This window comes from Tachysurus vachellii, chromosome 3, assembly GCF_030014155.1.
Source record: "Tachysurus vachellii isolate PV-2020 chromosome 3, HZAU_Pvac_v1, whole genome shotgun sequence".
NCBI lineage: Eukaryota > Metazoa > Chordata > Actinopteri > Siluriformes > Bagridae > Tachysurus > Tachysurus vachellii.
Genome location: NC_083462.1, coordinates 32,711,946 through 32,728,861, shown reverse-complemented (window position 1 = coordinate 32,728,861; position 16,916 = coordinate 32,711,946). Strand labels below are relative to the sequence as shown.

The 16,916-nt window shown below is 40.8% G+C and overlaps 1 protein-coding gene and 1 pseudogene across 4 annotated transcripts; both read right to left on the bottom strand.

Annotated features, from left to right (window-relative positions):
* The window catches only part of LOC132842442 (DNA replication licensing factor MCM3-like), a 7,812-nt pseudogene extending 993 nt beyond the window's left edge, over window positions 1–6,819 (bottom strand).
* A 1,884-nt stretch (window positions 6,820–8,703) lies between these two features.
* LOC132843509 (NLR family CARD domain-containing protein 3-like) lies at window positions 8,704–15,720 on the bottom strand. Of its 4 annotated transcripts, none has more exons than XR_009648118.1 (6): window positions 15,504–15,720; window positions 14,114–15,228; window positions 11,462–11,577; window positions 10,594–10,783; window positions 10,181–10,357; window positions 8,704–10,024 (listed from the first exon to the last, which is right to left on the bottom strand). XR_009648118.1 is itself a non-coding variant. In XM_060866887.1 (2 exons), exons 1-2 carry the CDS (start codon window positions 15,703–15,705, stop codon window positions 14,537–14,539), a joined length of 894 nt encoding a protein of 297 aa, XP_060722870.1. In that variant the 5' UTR covers window positions 15,706–15,720; the 3' UTR covers window positions 13,784–14,536. The 4 variants fall into 4 exon arrangements, 1 of the variants encoding a protein (XP_060722870.1); XR_009648119.1 differs by having other exon boundaries at window positions 10,594–10,717; XR_009648120.1 differs by lacking the exon at window positions 10,594–10,783.
* Between the last annotated feature and the right edge of the window lie 1,196 nt (window positions 15,721–16,916).

Sequence of the window (16,916 nt, the reverse complement as noted above, 5' to 3'; positions counted from 1 at the left end):
TAAGCTTTCTTTCACAAACAAGGTAGAGATAACGATCGAAAACAACAGCGATAAAACAGATCTCAAGCAACACCTAAAGACCTCTGAAAGCCTGAACCCTGTGATAGTTATAGAGATATAATGCTTTCTAACTGGTACATACATAGTGGTGTGTGCAGGAGGAAGAGGAAGAGGAGCTGACCTTTTTAAAGTAGGCAAACTGAACTAGCTCCACAGCCACCTCTGTGTCCACGAGCTCCACAGATTTGCTCATGCGAGCCTTGGCGTGTGTCGTGGCCAGGCGGATCAGAGTCTCCAGAGTCCTGACTGTCACCGGGGAGGTCTGGCAGAGGGATAAATTGCCACTTAATCACTGTTGTTGAGTTCCTATTTATTTACAGTATACAGGAAACATTTAGGGGGGCACGGTGGGGGGTTCGATTCCCACCTCCGCCTTGTGTGTGTGGAGTTTGCATGTTCTCCCCGTGCCACGGGGGTTTCCTCCGGGTACTCCGGTTTCCTCCCCCGGTCCAAAGACATGCATGGTAGGTTGATTGGCATCTCTGGAAAATTGTCCGTAGTGTGTGATTGCGTGAGTGAATGAGAGTGTGTGTGTGCCCTGCGATGGGTTGGCACTCCATCCAGGGTGTATCCTGCCTTGATGCCCGATGACGCCTGAGATAGGCACAGGCTGCCCGTGACCCGAGGTAGTTCGGATAAGCGGTAGAAAATGAGAACAAGGGAGAGGAAACATTTAAGAAAAGAGCGAGAGAATGTGTGCTTTCCTCACCCGGGCGATATCCGAGCCCATCTGCTCCTGCTTCCGCAGTCGTGTGTATTCCTAGACACGTAGCGGTGGTAGCGGTGCATTCGCAGAACGTGGTCTGAAATCTCACGATCGTGCTCAGGGTCCATCTGATCCAACATGATGAACAGCAAATCGAAACGAGACAAAAGAGAGTCCTGCAGCCCGATGTTCTCCATAGGGGTTTTATACTGATCGTACTGAGAGAGAAAGAGCGAGAGAAACGGATGTTATGTTGTGTGTACATCAGCATTAGTGGTTAATCATGCCAGTCATTTGCATGAAGCACTCACCCGACCGTATACAGGGTTGGCTGCTGCCAGGACGCTACAGCGGGTGTTCAAACAAGCATGAATCCCTGCCTTGGCGATGGTGACACGCCCCTGCTCCATGACTTCGTGGATCGCGGTTCGGTCCATGTCAGAGATTTTGTCGAATTCGTCAATGCAGACCACGCCTCGATCAGCCAGCACCATGGCACCAGCCTCCAGCCGCCGCTCACCTACAGGACGGAGCAGAAGCTCAGAGTTAGACGTCTACACTGATGTCTTCTCTAATTACAGCTCTGCTTTACTGTAATAACATCACAGTTTCCCAACAGGACCAATCATTTATCATCCTTTACAGTCTTTTACTAAAGCTGAAACAAGCTTTATTTTATTCTTTTTTTTCTGAATAATGTGCAAAAGAGACAAAGTAAACAACACAAAATTTTAAACACAATGTTAGTGTTTTGCCTTTATACATGGTCAAAGATCTGCTAACACCTGACCATCGCACTCGTATAGACCTTCTCCTGTCGGCAGGAGGCTCACAACTATATATGATGGAACTAAAGAGACTCAGACAGTGTTTCAGTGTGACAATGTCCCTGTGCACAAAGCACAGAGCTCCATGAAGGCATGGTGTATTAATGTTGGAGTGGAAGAACTCGAGTGTCCTGCACAGAGCCCTGACTCTGACTCAACCCCACTGAACACCTTTGTGACGAACTGGAACACCGACTGAACCCCAGACCTCCTCACTCTTACAACATCAGTGTCTGATCTCACTAATGCTCTTGTAGCTGAATGATCACTAATCCCCACACACACACTCCAACATCAGTGTCTGATCTCACTAATGCTCTTGTAGCTGAATGATCACTAATCCCCACACACACACACACACACACACACACACACACTCCAACACCAGTGTCTGATCTCAATAATGCTCTTGTAGCTGAATGATCACTAATCCCCACACACACACTCCAACATCAGTGTCTGATCTCACTAATGCTCTTGTAGCTGAATGATCACTAATCCCCACACACACACACACACACACACACACACACACTCCAACATCAGTGTCTGATCTCACTAATGCTCTTGTAGCTGAATGATCACTAACCCCACATACCCCAACATCAGTGTCTGATCTCACTAATGCTCTTGTAGCTGAATGATCACTAACCCCCACACACTCCAACATCAGTGTCTGATCTCACTAATGCTCCTGTAGCTGAATGATCACTAACCCCCACACACACACACCAACATCAGTGTCTGATCTCAGTAATGCTCTTGTAGCTGAATGATCACTAATCCCCACACACACACACTCCAACACCAGTGTCTGATCTCATTAATGCTCTTGTAGCTGAATGATCACTAATCCCCACACACACACTCCAACATCAGTGTCTGATCTCACTAATGCTCTTGTAGCTGAATGATCACTAACCCCCCCACACACACACTCCAACACCAGTGTCTGATCTCACTAATGCTCTTGTAGCTGAATGATCACTAATCCCCACACACACACTCCAACATCAGTGTCTGATCTCACTAATGCTCTTGTAGCTGAATGATCACCAACCCCCCCACACACACACTCCAACACCGGTGTCTGATCTCACTAATGCTCTTGTAGCTGAATGATCACTAATCCCCACACACACACTCCAACATCAGTGTCTGATCTCACTAATGCTCCTGTAGCTGAATGATCACTAACCCCCACACACACACTCCAACATCAGTGTCTGATCTCACTAATGCTCCTGTAGCTGAATGATCACTAATCCCCACACACACTCCAACATCAGTGTCTGATCTCACTAATGCTCCTGTAGCTGAATGATCACTAACCCCCACACACTTCAACATCAGTGTCTGATCTCACTAATGCTCCTGTAGCTGAATGATCACTAATCCCCACACACACACTCCATCAGTGTCTGATCTCACTAATGCTCTTGTAGCTGAATGATCACTAATCCCCACACACACACTCCAACATCCGTGTCTGATCTCACTAATGCTCTTGTAGCTGAATGATCACTAACCCCCACACACACTCCAACATCTAGCGCAAAGCTTTCAAATTTTTTTGCCCATATTGTTCATATTCATAAGAAATCTGTCATTTTTTAATGCAGATCCCATCGAGTGATTAACGTTTACTCACCAGCCACTTTACTAAGAATATAAAGACAACTGAAGATTTATGTTATTATTTAAAGCAGCCAATTATGTAGAAGAAGCACAAAACATAAACTCATGCAGATGCAGGTCAACCGTTTTAGTTAACGCTCACGCCGCAGTACCTGTCTCTTGGTCGGTGGTGATGGCTGCAGTGAGACCGACACCCGACGAGCCGCGACTTGTGGTGGGAATAGCACGGGGTGCTGTATGTAGCACGTAGCGCAGTAGCTGTGACTTCGCAACAGAGGGATCGCCTGGCAAAGGAAACAGAACCCTTATTTTAATCTCAGGTTTAGAAATACATGTTTCTGTGAAATGTATTGATTCGTTTGTGATACAAACCTATAAGAAGGACGTTGATGTCCCCACGGAGGCGTGATCCATTTTCTAGAACCTTCTCTACTCCACCAAGCAGCATACACAGTATGGCCTTCTTGATGTACTCATGACCATGGATACTGGGAGCCAAAGAGCGAGCCAATTGGTCAAACACATTCTGTGCAGAAACATACATTAGTGCTGTATGAGTTATTGAGAGGACACGATCTCCGACCCACACACAATCATACATCAGTGCGAAATGCTGTAATGTTTACGTCCTCACCTTGGTGCGAGATTTGCTGAAGTTTTTGATCTTTGCCACGTCATCGGCTGAGAAGTACGGAGTGACCTCTTTGCTTCACTTGGCAAGCTATCATAATGGTCCTAAATGTAGGAGCAACAAAGGGAGAACTGAGGGACTGCATCTATTAATAATAACTGTAGTAAAATCAGTCTTAACTGTAGGACTAGCTGTTACTCCCCTCAGTGTTGTAGTCATGTTCCAAATCGAATAAATATCGAATTATATAAAAGTGCTTGTTGTACCTGAAGGTACCAGAGGTGAAGCCTCCCTTCATGCCCGGCAGATAGCGGTAGGTGCCGATGATCTGCACACGATCTCCTGGCTTGGCAGCGTCCACCAAGTCTTTGTCCAGGATGATGTCCACCGAGCGAGGCAGCTGGCCAGCCGGAGCCTTCTCAGGCAACTACTGGAACTGTGATAGTCTGATGGTCTTTATAGATAGACCAAACTCTGTCTCCAGGGGGTTGTTCTCTTCATCCTGGAAAGAAAATCAAAGTGCATATGTGTGGAGTAGATGCACTTTAGTAGCCATTTTCACCTCAAGTTAAATATATCAAATGTAACAGATGTAGACACATAAGGAGCACCTTAGTCGGGTAGATGGCGCTGGAAGGGAAGGCATCCACTGAGGTCATGTCTGTGTATTTGCGCTCTAACTTCTTCTTGGTTGCTGGGCAATAATGGACACTTCGTACTACCTTGGGGCACACAAGAGAGCCTAGAATTGAAAGGACAAAACGTTTTGCTTTTTTTCTGTAATATCACTGTTATAACATGTTTAACCTTGTTCATAACAAACTGTGACGTACATTTGGTAACGATGCCCTCCACACACACCATGGCGCCCAGCAGGCGGGAGGTGAGGGTACGAGGAGTGACGTGTTTGCTCCCGAAGCTGCCCTCCAGTCCAATGAAAAACTCCTCAAACTGCTTGGCGTATGTGGCATCAACAGACGCAACCAAATCCTTCAAGGCACGCTGGAAAGCCAGGAGCTCGTTGAACGCGTTGCTCAACAGTCTGTAAACAAAGGACTGCTATAAACCGCTGAACTCTTAGCTTCTTTAGTGTTTTTACCTTAAAGCATATCCTTCTATAAATGCATTAAAACTAGGTTTGTAGCTTGTAACCACATCGTTATACAAGTGAGAACTGATGGATTCATAATACGGCTAAAACACGTAATGCATAACATTTTCTGTTATTCTTATTATTAAAGTCAGGGACCATATGGTGCTTTCACACCATACTCTTACATAGACTGGAAAATTGGGTATGGCTTTCTGGGATGGTCCTCAAATGGTTTAAATCATACCTAAAAGGGAGAGGTTACTATGTGAACATAGGTAACCATAAATCTGAGTGGACATCCATGACATGTGGAGTCCCACAGGGCTCAATTCTTGCACCGCTTCTCTTTAATTTGTATATGCTCCCAATTGGTCAAATAATGAAAAAGAACCAAATTGCTTACCACAGCTATGCAGATGACACCCAGATATACTTAGCCCTGTCCCCTAATGACTACAGCCCCATTGACTCTCTATGTAAGTGCATTTATGAAATTAACAGTTGGATGCGTCAAAACTTCCTCCAATTAAACAAAGACAAAACCGAAGTCATTGTATTCGGAAATAAAGATGAAACTCTCAAAGTTAACACACACCATGACTCTAGGGGTCTAAAGACACAAAACAAAGTCAGAAATCTTGGTGTAATTTTAGAGTCTGACCTTAATTTCAGTAGTCATGTGAAAGCGATAAGCAAATCAGCTTACTACCATCTCAGAAATATAGCCAGAATTAGATGTTTTGTCTCAAGACAGGACTTAGAGAAACTTGTCCATGCTTTCATCACCAGCAGGGTGGATTATTGCAATGGACTCCTTACTGGGATCCCCAAAAAGACCATTAGACAGCTGCAGCTCATACAGAATGCTGCTGCCAGAATTCTGACCAGAACCAAAAAATCTGAGCACATCACTCCAGTCCTCAGGTCCTTACACTGGCTTCCAGTTCCATTTAGAATAGATTTTAAAGTATTGTTACAAATCACTTCATGGCTTAGGACCGAAATACATTACAGATATGCTAACTGAATATAAACCAAGCAGATGACTCAGATCATTAGGATCAGGTCAGTTAGAGATACCGAGGGTTCACTCAAAACAAGGTGTGTCAGCATTTAGTTATTACACCACCTATAGCTGGAATCAGCTTCCAGAAGGATCAGATGTGCTTCAACAGTAGACACCTTTAAATCAAGATTAAAAACACATCTGTTTAACATCTGCATTTACTAAATGAGCACTGTGCTGCTTCACACTGACTGCACTTTTTATCCAAATCACTTTTACTCCTGTTTTATTCTTTTTAACATATTTTAAACTGTTTTTATTGAAATCACATTTATTTTCTTTAATTGTTCTTCGTTTTATTATGATTTTATCGTATGTCTCTTATTTTTACATATATTTTTTTTCTCTCACTTATAAACTGTTTTCTAATTTCTATGTAAAGCACTTTGAATGACCTCTGTGTATGAAATGTGCTATACAAATAAACTTGCCTTGCCTTGCCTTGCCTAATACGCACTATGTTGCCAGGCTGGCTTTCCCACTGTACAGCATCTGGGTCCTGTTACAGAAATGAGAATCTGTGATTTTATGTGGGCTCCAAATGATGACTCCTCACCATTGTAGACTGAATAGTACTTTCACAGGTTTGACATGATACCTCATGCCTTCTGGAATCCAGAGATGGTCTCCTCCTCATCATCATTATCGCTGTCAATGCTGCAATACTTTGCCACACTTTTTCTCTTTGCTTTATCACTGTGGCGGTGTTGCCTTTCTTCTTATGTCTTTTACCTCCTCGTATGCCTCCATGAGGATTTGTGCCTCCGACGGGGAAAAGTATGCCGCTCTAGTTGCCATGGTGAATCAGTGAATCTGTGATCGGTGGCGGGTCTGTTTGAGTGAGCTGTGGTTTCACCTGGCTTGATGAATCCGTGTCTGCTCATCCTGGCTTGGTCTGTGTCTTCCTTTTGAAGCAAAAAAGAGAATTATTCAAAGTTGTTTTCTTTCTGTGCTGGACTATGGTGATGTGATTTATATGCATGCTAATTTATCTTCACTAGAAAAATTTAATTGTATATACCATGCTGCAATATGATTTGTGACTAATGTTAGTTAATTCTTTTAGTAATTTAAGGTTTACCATTTTCTCCTTATTTTTATTTCTTATTGTAATCACTCTGGGTTACACCCTCCCCCGTTAACCTTATGCATGTCCCTGTGCATGTAACTAGTAGGTTGTTTTATTACAGGTTCAGGTGAATTGGTAAAACTGCTTTCCATAATAGTCAGTCACAGCTGTACTAAGACTCTGGAATAGAGACTGTACTATTGAAACCAAAGGATTACCTAAGTCAGGGTAAGTGAACATTCTGGGTTTCTGCCTAACTCTATTAGACTTTCTGATGAAATTGCCATCATTTTCATTGTGCTCTTGTGCAGATTCAGGCTCACAAACTCTTTCTGTTTCTTTGACAGGTATGCTCTGGTCAGTAGGCTTGTCAGAAGTGACTGCAGGTAAATTTTTATTTACCTCGGGATCAACAGTTAAGTAATTCAAGGTAGGTACACTATCAATTGTAGAATGCTCTGGCCCAGGTAAATGGATTTACAGCTTTATAGACTTCAACAAATCTAGTATTTGTAATTAGAGGATCTCGGTACGGCAGTTCTAAACAGCTATCATCAGAGTCAGAATTTGGCTGATCTTGTACCTCATTACTCGGATTTCAACGAGTTGGAGGACATTTCCGGGATCTGGAAAAATCAACTACATCTTCAGGTAACTGCAACAATTCACAAGGTAGTAAAAGATCTCTGTGAAGAGTTCTCAAAGGACCATCTTTACCTTCTGGCTTTACAATGTACACTGGAAGATTACCTGCCCTGCTCACAACAACATATACAAGTGATTCCCCCTTGTCAGCCAGTTTGTGTTTGCCTCTTAGCAAATTGAATTACTGGCTTCCAAATGGCTCTTTGGGATTATGATAGCCTTTCCTTTCTTTGAATTTACAGCCCTTCCGGAGGGGCAGATAACCAGATGTCAAATCATTTAAAGGCTTTACGATCATGGCATAATCTCAAATAAACCTCCTGTAATAACCTGAGAACCCCAAGAACGAACGTAGTTCTTTCAGATTCTTTGGAACTGTGATATCTCTCTACTCACTGCTCCTGGCTGGCTCGCCAAAACTGTAGCGCCTCCTTCAGGTCACCAGGATACTGCGGCTGAATGAACACCTAGGTGAGTTAAACTAGAGGAAACGTGGACCAGTACTTCTAGGTTCATAGGGAGCAGTGGTGAGAGATTAAAAGAACAGACAGCCAACACAAGTAAGTTTGAATTTTGTTGAAAGATTTATATAAAGAAAAATGATAAATGAAATGAATTAATCAACTGTTTCTCTTTCAGGTAAAATGGAGAAAACAAAAAAATGAACGATAGTCCATAAAACAACAATGAAATTACTGAATAAATGGAAAACAACAATTAAACTGTGCTCTCAGTTTTTCTTATTATGAACTGTTATTATTCTTCCCTAAGCTCTTTTTAAGACTTATTGCTTTTAAATCATTTTGAAACTACGACTGTCTTTAGTTTAAGTGGCAACTTAATATTTTTTCCTTTTCCTATTTATCTTTGTTCTAAGTGTTCTAATTGTTTATTTGAATTGATGTTAGATTTTAAGTTTATTAATCAAAACCTACACTGGTCTATATCAGCTTTATACACCTAGTAGCTTTAACTTTGAATGTGTAATTTAATTCAACAATAAATAAAAATATTGCAAAAACATTTCAAATGTATCACCCAAAAGACATCATCTTTAAATCAAGACTGAATAAATGACAAAAGGGAAAAAAAACCCAATTCAACTGTCAATATGTAGTTCAAACACCAATAGGTTCAGTAGTTTCTTCAAATACCAGTCTGAATTAAAAAGGGGGGAAAAAAACAATCGTCCAGAATGAATGAAATTTAGATGCAACAGTCCAGGCCTTCTTCTGCCGTATTGACAGAATAATGTGGGGAAAAACAGAAAAAAACAGTTTCAACTTCCGCTCACTCACAATTTCTTTTTCCTCCTTCCGGGGAAAACTAGCAGTAAATCCACTGAAAACGTTCGAAGGTCGTTTTGAAATAAAAGTTCGCTGAGAGGCGCCACCATTTTCCTGAGGAAGTTCCCCTCATTGGGCTGAGTGTTTTGATATATCACATGCCCATGTTGTGCAAAGTTTTTTATTTTCACGTGCATCACGTGACGTCATGTGACGTCATCAGAATTGCCCTCATTGTTCTGAGTGTTTTGATATGTCACATGTCCATGTTCTAAAAAGTTTTTTGATTTTGCATATTTTGGGGGCGGGGCTGCGGCACAACCAAAAGACTAGTCGGTACACCAACTTAAAACTTTGTTCAGAGTTTGGCCGAGTTTGGTATAGATAGTTCAAAAGTGTGCCGAGTTATAAACCTCCAAAGTATATAATGGGAGTCTATGGGAAAAAAGGCCAATTTGAGACCCGGTACCGGAAGTACCGGTACTCGGATCGCTTAGAAAAGTAAGAACAACAAACCTCAGACCAGGGACTAAAACATATCCGAATTTGGTGCATGTGGCTTGAAAGCCCTAGGCCGCATTAAATTTTATACATTTTTGTCTAAACTTAAATAGGAAAACAGAATGTTGGCTTCTACAAAGCGACATAAGTAAAGAGGTAAAAATAATCTCTAAACATCTGTAACACATGGATGTGTATTTGTGTAATCAGTGTGATGATGTGATGATATCTCTGTGTTGTGTGTAGATGCTGAAGGATTTGACTTTGGATTGTAAAAGATGTTAAAGTGTGAAGTTGTAGCTGAGAGGATAAAAGGATGTGATCAGTCACAGTTATTGTTATGGATCTTCTACATCTGAATATGAATGATTCAGCTCCCAAACTGCTGGAAATGTGGGACGTGTTCTAACGCTTCACCACCATAACTGCTTTATCCTGGAAAAAAGGTCTGAGGAGAGACTCCTGTCATAAACCAGACCTGGTGAGTGTCTTATGGTTAATGCTGAAAAACACAACAGGACAGAATTACAGACACATTTAAACACATTGCTTATGAACCACAGAGGCATAAATACACACATTAGATGTGACATTTTACAGCACACAGTGAATATTACACAATATCATACAGTAAAGAGACAGTAAGTCAGTAACTCACTGTAGTGTCTCCAGTTTACAGTGTGGATCCTTCAGTAGATCAGAGAGCAGCTTCACTCCTGATTCTCCTGGATTATTATAGTACAGATCCAGTTCTCTCAGATGTGATGAGGAGTTTGACCTCAGAGCTGAAGCCAGAGCAGCACAACCTTTATCTGTAATACTGCAGTACCACATCCTGCAAGAAAGAAAACCTTCTCACACTTAACACACTCAGTTTTAGTATTGAAAACATGAACTACACAAAATCTTTATATACGGTACATTTACTCTCCATCTCACACACACAACAATCACAATATATCAGATCACTACAATTACAGTTACCACAGAGGAGAACTGGATGTTGTGGTGTTTATTAAAACTCTGTGTGTGTGTGTGTGTGTGTGTGTGTGTGTGTGTCTGTGTGTGTACCTCAGTTTCTCCAGTGTACAGTGTGGATTCTTCAGTACATCAGAGAGCAGCTTCACTCCTGAATCCTGCAGTTTATTGTTACTCAGGTCCAGTTCTCTCAGACTGGAGGAGTTTGAGCTGAGAACTGAGGACAGAACTCTACAGCTAGTCGACTCTGACCTCAGCTTTGTTCCTCACATCAATAATATCTCTAAAGTCACATTTTATCATTTGAGGAACACTGAAAGAATTTGTCCATTTTAATGTAAAGAAGAAACAGAAAAAAATTTTCTGCATTCAATCATTCCAAGTAGATTAGATTAATGTAACGCTCTTTTATGTATTTCACACAAAAACCCTTTATACATTACAGTTAGTAACCAAATCACTCCTATTGTACAGGAACTGTACTGGTTACCTGTGACATCCACAATCATTTTAATATCATCTCAAATATTTATTTATCATCAACAAATGCTGACTTCCTTAAGGTGAATTTTAATAAGAAGAAGCTTCAGTCAAACTGCTTTTAGTGTCGCTGCTCCCAGGATGTGGATCTCACTCTCAGTGTTTATCCATCAGTCACCTTCACTAAATACATTTACAAAGCAGCTTAAACACAGTGTGTGTGTGTGTGTGTGTGTGTGTGTGTGTGTGTGAGAGAGTGTGTGGTGTGTGTGTGTGTGTATGTGTACTGCATGTGTGTATGTCTGTGTGTGTGTGTGTGTGAGTGAGTGAGTGAGTGAGTGTGTGTGTGTACTGTGTGTGTGTGTGTGTGTGTGTGTACTGTGTGTGTGTGTGTGTGAGTGAGTGTGTGTGTGTGTGTGAGAGTGAGTGTGTGGTGTGTGTGTTTGTGTGTGTGTTTGTGTGTGTGTGTGTGTGTGTGTACCTCAGTATCTCCAGTGTACAGTGTGGATTCTTCAGTCCATCAGAGAGCAGATTCACTCCTGAATCTTGCAGGACAGAACTCTACAGCTTTCCTCTGTCAGATCACACCGACACAGACTGGAAGAGAAATGATGAAATATCAGAACACTGATCTCAAACACACAAGCACAGCAATAATCCAGCTAAAGTTGAAGATGTAACAGAAATGTCATTGTGTTTGTGTCACACACACACATCAGAGGACAGGACACCACATCAGCACATTTACAGGAGCAGGGACGTCTTTCTGCACTCCACAATCTCTCAGCTACAATTTATTATAAGACCATTAGGTCATGTACATAACACACACATGTGAGAGCGAGCAGCCTACAAACACTACACACTGATCTGTGTTCAAGTTTCTACAACCAACACTGCAGATACAGTGCATTTTATAACAGAAAATAAAGAATTATACAGCTGTACACTACCAGTCAATAACATGACAAAACTAGTCGTACTTTACACTCAGTTATATGTTGGATTTCACAGAGACACTAAAACAGTTGGTGTGTGTTGTTCTCTGTGCTCGTACAGGTACAAATCTGTCACCTCCAGACCTCTGATTTTACACACACACTGGTTCAGGTGTTTGGTGTGGGCATGAGTACAGGTGGTGTGTTCACATACGTCCAAACACATCCAAACTAAAGAGAAAGATTACAGTTTTTAACCTTATAAACGATTCTTGATCATGATTTGTATTTTTTATAAAATATAGGTGTAAAAATCTATCATCTATCATAAACAATGTAAATAAAGGATATTAGAAAGAACATTGTACTGTTTACTAAAGATGTCACTGTTACTATTTCAACACAACTTAGTGAACCCTTCTTACTCCACAGAGTAAATGGGATCATGTCTTTCATGCTTCCACAACTGAGAAGTGAACGTGGGGTTTTCTTCTCAAATCTGAGCTCCTTCCCTGTTTACAGAGTGACGTCACATCAGCACGACTGCACACAGCATCAGAAATAAACAAAGTCAAACTTCTTACCTTTAAATGAGTGACACTGTATATACACAAGTATTAGCTTTAGATGGATCAACATACAGACATTCGTTTGTTAAATCTAAAACACTGACTATACACATAGCAGGAAATCTAACCCACCTTGTAGGTAAAAATCTAACACAACACTACTGTGTGTTACACTAAAGGATTTGTGTAGGTGGGCTTCAGGTGGCTATAAGTGACATGGTAGAATGTAGTGTACCAATGTGTAATATTTTATCAGTACAGAATGATGAACAGAGAACAAAACCAGTCTGTTGCAACGTTGTACAACAAAAATATAGATTCACTACAGCTGCTTATAAATACAAACACAGTCCACAGCTTAAAATCTCCAAAATCCACAAAACCTGACGTCTCTTCAACAGTAACGGTGATAAACCTGACCGACCGTCACGTGCAACCGTCTTTGTGTTCACCGTCTGTTTTTACCACATCCACCATCTTCTGATGCAGTGAACCAGACAAAAAACTGTGTCTATAATTCAACCACAACAGATTAACAACAATCACGACCCAAGAACAAGAATGTGATCGGTCATTAACAGTTTGGTGTCTTTGTCGAGCTCCAAGTAGAACAAAACAGGACTTTTTAATAACAGCGTTCACGACACTACACTCACCTGTGACACATTATTCATCCTCTCTCTTTTTACCTGCTTGTGCACGTGATAAGCAAAGAAAAAAGAACCCCATCAAAATAAAAGTCTTCATATAAAAAGTCACATTTAAACTCCATCCTCTACAAACAGTTCAGTGTTAGAGAAAGAAAATCTTCATCACACATCTGAGTTAGCTGCCTAGCTTGTTTCTAACATAATAAGAAGATAAAGCTGAACATTTTCCCACTTCGTCTGTCCAATGTGTCGAGGTCCAAAATGATGATTGATGTTTTATTTACCACAAGCTCAGTCCTTGGTAAAGTTTAGCAGTAGTGCAGACTGAAGGAGACTTTTGTTTTTCCTTCGTATTGGGTTAAATTTTTAAAAAGCATTTATGTTTTATTTTTATTAGAAAGAACAATTGAGGAAAAAAGCCATGACAGAGTGAATCTCCCCACAACACTGTGTCACACACAACAAAAGATGAGGAACTTCAACATAAAGAGATACTTGAAGGACATTAGAGTGTTTTAATATTTACTTTTTATATTTTCTATCCATATTGATCCCATTTTGTCAGTCTGATGTTTTTCTCATCTGTGAGAGTTTTGTTAAATGTCACTTTCAAAATAAACAGAAAAGAAAAAGTCTTTCACTGGTGTTTAGTTCAGAAATGTCTTTAGTTCTTAAATGCATGCAGTTATTTTGTAGAGATATTTTTTCATAGGTTTTAGAGAATTTTCATGCTTCATATATAAAAGCTATAAAATGCCTCATATGATGTTATAAGATTTTGTCCATGTGGCCCAGCCCTCAGTTCAGATATAACATGTTAGTGTAAAAAGTGAAACAATCTTCTGTAAAAGTACCAGAGGTTTGTTTAAAGATGATTAGAGGAACTATTAACTAACATTAATCCAAACAGTGCAGTTCAGTGTTACATTAAAATAATAAACCATGCAGTAATACAGTTATAAATAAAAATACTCACTCAGCTTTTCTGGAGGCTTTGACCACTGGCAGCAGCCTCAGAAGACATTCATGTGATGGATCATATTTCCTCAAATCAAACACATCCAGCTCCTGTTCTGAGGTCAGTAACACAAACACCAGAGCTGACCACTGAGCAGGAGAGAGTCTGGTTCCACTGAGACGACTGTAACCTCCTCTGTTCAGGTAAGTTTGTACTTCCTGCACTAGAGAATGATCATTCAGTTCATTCAGACAGTGGAACAGATTGATGGATTTCTCTGGAGATGGATTCTCCCTGATCTTCTCCTTGATGTACTTCACCGTTTCCTGTTTGCTGTGAGATCTGCTTCCTGTCTGTGGCATTAAGTCTCGTAAAAGAGTTTGATTGGTCTCCAGTGAGAGACCCAGAAGGAAGTGGAGGAACAGGTCCAGGTGTCCATTCTCACTCTGTAAGGCCTTGAGGGATCTGATTGGCTGCTCCTGGTCTTGTGGTTATCCAGAGGAGAGCAGAGGGAAGCAGATTCCCCTTGATGAGGTTCGTCAGCAGTACATCCACTGAGGCTGACTCTGTCACATCACACAATCTCTCATTCTTCTGGAAATTTAGAGGAAGTCGACACTCATGCAGACCATCAAAAATCAACACCACTTTGTAGAAGTCACAGTCTATTGATTCTAGTTTTCTTATTTCTGGGAAAAAGTGATGAAGAAGTTTCATCAGACTGAGATTTTGCTGCTTCATCAGATTCAGCTCTCTAAAGGGAAGTGGAAACATGAAGGTGACGTCCTGATTTACTTCTCCTTCAGCCCAGTCCAGAATGAACTTCTGCACAGAGACTGTTTTTCCAATTCCAGCAACTCCTTTAGTCAGCACAGTTCTGATGGACTTGTCTTTAAAGATCTCATTACATTTGATGGGTTTCTCCTGTGTTGCTGGTCTCCTGGACGCTGCCTCAATCTGTCTCACCTCATGTTCATTATTGACGTCTCCACTCCAACCCTCTGTGATGTAGAGCTCAGTGTAGATCTCATTCAGAAGTGCTGAGCTTCCATGCTGTGAGATTCCTTCATTAATTCTTTTAAACTTCTCTCTCAGCTTGGACTTCAACTTTGGCTGATACACAGAGGCGAGTTCTAATAAACAAAGTAATAACTAGTTTAGTAATTAATAATTTTGATGGAAATTCCTTCAAACACTTCTGTTCATTCCTGATTGATGTACTAAATATTACTGAAGGAACAGAACCATTGTACAGAGTAACCACAAGCTGGACCACAAACAGAACAGAAAAGCAGCAGATTTACATGATACTAAAATTACATTTAAAACTAAAAGTGTTCATATCTAAAACTATTTCCTCTCTCTAAAGTGAAGCTGATGGAATAAAGTCATGACTCAGAGCTCTTACTGTTGTGCAGTGTGTTAGCGAGATCTGTGTGGTTCATGTTCTTCAGGACGTGCAGTGTGATCTTCAGCGCTCCATCTCTGACACTGTGCAGATCCTCCTCATCCTCCACCTCCCTCTCAGTGCATGCTGGGTAATCTGGACTCAGGAGCTTCCTAAACCTCTTCAGCTCTTTCTTTATCAGAGTGATGACTTTGTGTTCCATGAGTTTTAAATGTGATAATAAAAATAGACTTTTCTTCTTTTGATAAAATAAGAAAAGTCTATTTTTATTATCACATTTAAAACTCATACAACTGATTACTCTTAATGCTGCTGCACATCAAGACATGACAAGGGATCACAACACACACATTACACACTTTAAAAACAACACACACACCTTTTGAATATAGAGTCCAGCTGATTTGTGCTGATGTTTGATTTTTGTGGTCTGTGAACAAACAAAACCCATCATGTAATATGGACTATATGTATTCATAGCTGCACAAATCACACACTAATAAATACAGACACAGATATTTAACACTATCCTCTTAACACAATACACTGATTTCAGGATTTCCTAACTGACACCAACATGTTTAGAAACAAATGTTTGAATAAATGAATAAAATCTTTATATTGTCATTAATGTCCCATGTGTAAATGTTCTTCTGTAGCACCACAGACCCTCCAGCTCAGGGACTGCAGACTGAACTGAACTCTTAAAGCACTTTTCCTCACTGCCAGTCCGAGAGCTGCAGCACTGCACAGTTTAGTGTTTTACTGCTTCAACACCTGATAAAGCTCATGAAGGGCTTCATAATGAGACGAGTGAGTTTGATCAGGTGGAACACTGCTGTAAAACACCTCACTATACTGACCTCACATCAGTAGAACTGTCTCTGTCTCTGAAGTGTAATGGATGATCCATTGACTGGTCACTCTTCATGGACACACAGCTGGGTTCTGGTGAGTCTGATCTCTTTCCCTCCATCATTCTAGAACAGAAATATCAGCAATAATTAATACTCAGGACTGTTAAACAATGTGTTCATCATTAAACACCAATAATTCCATCTTTTTAATTCAGATCCAGTCTGTACACTTATTCAAACAGGAGACAGGCCTCATAAGTCAGGAATTACACTGATATCAGGAGTCCCAATCACAGCTAACTGACTCAGCTGGGTCTTACAGCCTGTAGAGTTCACTGACACAAAGCTATGCTGCTCTTATGCTCCACATTACACAGTCCTTTTTACTCTTCTCTCAGTGAATGATTTGTCTAAACTGTTCTTAGATCAGATCAGTGATATATTCACTGCTATTAAACACCTTAAAGCAAAGTTGAGTTCCTGTGTTAACTAGTGAGTGTTTAGAGATACAGATGTGTCCCATGAGACGGTGTGTATTTATTGCTGGTGAATGTAA